Source organism: Pygoscelis adeliae, unplaced genomic scaffold (assembly GCF_000699105.1).
Source record: "Pygoscelis adeliae isolate BGI_AS28 unplaced genomic scaffold, ASM69910v1 Scaffold149, whole genome shotgun sequence".
NCBI lineage: Eukaryota > Metazoa > Chordata > Aves > Sphenisciformes > Spheniscidae > Pygoscelis > Pygoscelis adeliae.
This window is the reverse complement of record NW_008825494.1, coordinates 2,560,143-2,562,746: the sequence shown is the minus strand read 5'-3', so window position 1 is coordinate 2,562,746 and position 2,604 is coordinate 2,560,143. Positions and strand designations below refer to the sequence as shown.

Below are 2,604 nucleotides of genomic sequence, written 5' to 3'. Positions count from 1 at the left end.
TCACGGTGTCGTCTGGAGCGGGGGACACCTCCGGGCGGCTGGACCGGGGGAGCCGGCCTTAGTTTGTCACCTTAAGGGTGTTTGACATCAGAGGTCGATGACTGGAGCGCGGCGTAAGGGGCGTGATAAATTACCGAAGAGGCGGCAGGTGGAGAGCAATGGGGGTACATTGAGCGTGGTCATCAGCAACAGCTTCCCGATGTGTGGCCTGCTCACCGGTCTGCTGTCACGCTGTCATACAACACTGGGGACTCGTGTGGACGTGTGTGTGCATACACAGGTTTCTCTTGCGGTATTCTCGTGTGCTTGTGGGACCTTTCTACCCGTTTCTCTGGCTCAGGGAGATCTTGCCGTGCATAGCACCAGCGCATCTTGTCACTTGTTTATTCTAGCTCTTCCGCGGACACACACCACAAGTTAACATCTGTCACGTGGTGGTTTCCTTTTGTAGAGAAGAAAGGCACGCCAATTACATGAAATCGCTATTTTTTTTCATATTGCAATCCCATACCTCATTATTGTTTTCCGAGATGAACGTATTCAGGAACTGACTGTGCTATCTGGACAGTTCAGCCAAAACAAAGCTGTAAGTTCACAGAATATGAAGATTTTCTGTATCTTATTCTGAAATTGGAGCTCCCCAAAGCATGCAGCCTCTGAATAGCATTTTGCTAGTTGCATCTCGATGCTTTGAACATAGGAAAATGCAATATATTTATTTGTTCTTAATATTATGCTTTTATGTGAGGGGAAAGTTGTAAACACAGGTTGCATGAGACCTTTTAATTGTCCTTCTGTGGTCAATAGCCATTTGTTCTGCAGGTGACGGTGTCTGTGTGTGTGTGAGCATGTGTCCATAGGTTCTGGGAACTCTTTCTTACAAAAAATCCTTTTTAGTGACCAGGACATGCTAGGTGTTTTCTCTGTATATATGTATATATGTGTGTGTAAAAATACACACACACACACGTATTTGAGATGGTTAGCGTTAGAGCAACAGTGCATTTCCAGTGCCTGCTGCATCTAGCATGTTCAGGGTGGGTGCAGTGGAGCAGAGCAAGCTTGCAACTATGTTACTACCAGCTGGCAGCCTGACCGAACAAGTTTATTTTGCCTTTTCTGCAATGACCTTATGGTTTAGGGCCTCAGACAAACCGCTGTTTTGCAAGTGTAGTCTCCCTTTCCCTCCAAGATGGCTGTAATCCTTTTTTATTGTCCACAGAGAGATCTCGTTTGCATCATAAATACAAATCTTTTTTTGCAAGGGAAACAATGAGAAAACACACGGGAGAGGAATGTGTTCCATCCGGCGGCAGTTGGAGAAGTTTCAGTTTTGCAGCATAGCTGGGTCTAATTACTCCTGAAGAGCTTTCAGTGGAGCGCTGGGTTAAGCAGGTGATGGGTGTAAGCCTGCCTTCTCAGTGCCAGCAGCTGTAAAACATCCTGTTTTGAAGATATTGCTGATGTTTATTTGTGTGTCTTGCCGAGCTATTCATAGTATTTCCTATTGCTGTGCTCAGCGTGGAGACATCCAGGCAAATACCCTAGGTTTCCTCTCTATTAAATGTTGTGAAGCAGTGCGGTTCTGCCTTGAATCTAGCAGTCGGAGCTGCGCGCCCAAGATCGTCAATGTCAGATGATGTCTTTTTTCCATTGGCTTCAATAGGTGGTGTATAATTAACAAGAAGGCACTTCAAGTCTTTTCTGTCTTCGCTATTGAATCAATAATATAATACCAATGCAATTAGTAACCCTTGCTTAGTTACAAACAGCAGTGGGTGACAAATATTTTGCAAAGTTATCTATCTTGAGTCAATATTTTCTGTAATTTGTGCCCCCAACAGTGTTTTTATTTTATATGCAATAACAAAAGTCTAAAAAATGATTACACCCACTCTAAAGCTGGCTGTTTCCATTAGTCATTTTCCATCTCATTTCAATTATATAGTGTGATTTCCAAGCGCTTAATATTTTATACGTCTCCAGAGTTATAGATTACTGTGTTTGTCTTTCATTTAGGATTTCAGGGTAGGTGCAACATTGCCTATTGCTCCAGCAGCTCTTGAGAGAGCATCTTCCCAAATAAATGCAGAGCTGAATTGCTAGAAGGAGGAGCAGAATGTAAGAGCATAGCGTGATGCCAAGGTCGTGCTCGGTGGAGGCCAGGCTTTAGTTTAGTAAGCAGTCTTTAGCCTCGATGTTCTACAGAAGCAGAACTTACAAAATGTGGTGCACAGGCTCCCCTGGCGCATCCCAAGGCAAGACCCTATAATCTGACGATGAAAATAATCATCCTTGAGGTTAGGAGACACTAAGGGACAATCCGGAGGTTTACTCCTCTCTTCGAAACGTGGCAGTATGTCAGGAATTCGGAGGCTTCAGTCGTAGCATTTTCCAACGCTCAAATGCAGGAGGATTGGTCCGTGCTACGGTACTGCCAAAACTGCGTGCCAAAACAATTTCTCTGCTACAGCTTCTCCGATACCATTTCATTGAGGCTATATTACCAAACTAATTGGTCCAAATCGTGTTTTGTTTCCGTAAGTTTCCCATTCCCCTAGTAGTGGTTCTAACGTGTATGTTTAAATGGCACCCTCAGAAGCA

General features: G+C 44.2%; 1 protein-coding gene across 1 annotated transcript in view; it reads left to right on the top strand.

Annotated features, from left to right (window-relative positions):
• Nucleotides 1-97: 97 nt before the first annotated feature.
• Nucleotides 98-2,604, top strand: part of NIPA1 (non imprinted in Prader-Willi/Angelman syndrome 1) — a 14,955-nt gene continuing 12,448 nt past the window's right edge. The window contains exon 1 of the mRNA XM_009331308.1: nucleotides 98-218. Within this exon, the coding sequence (XP_009329583.1) occupies nucleotides 98-218 (121 nt within the window). The remainder of the gene's footprint in view (nucleotides 219-2,604) is intronic.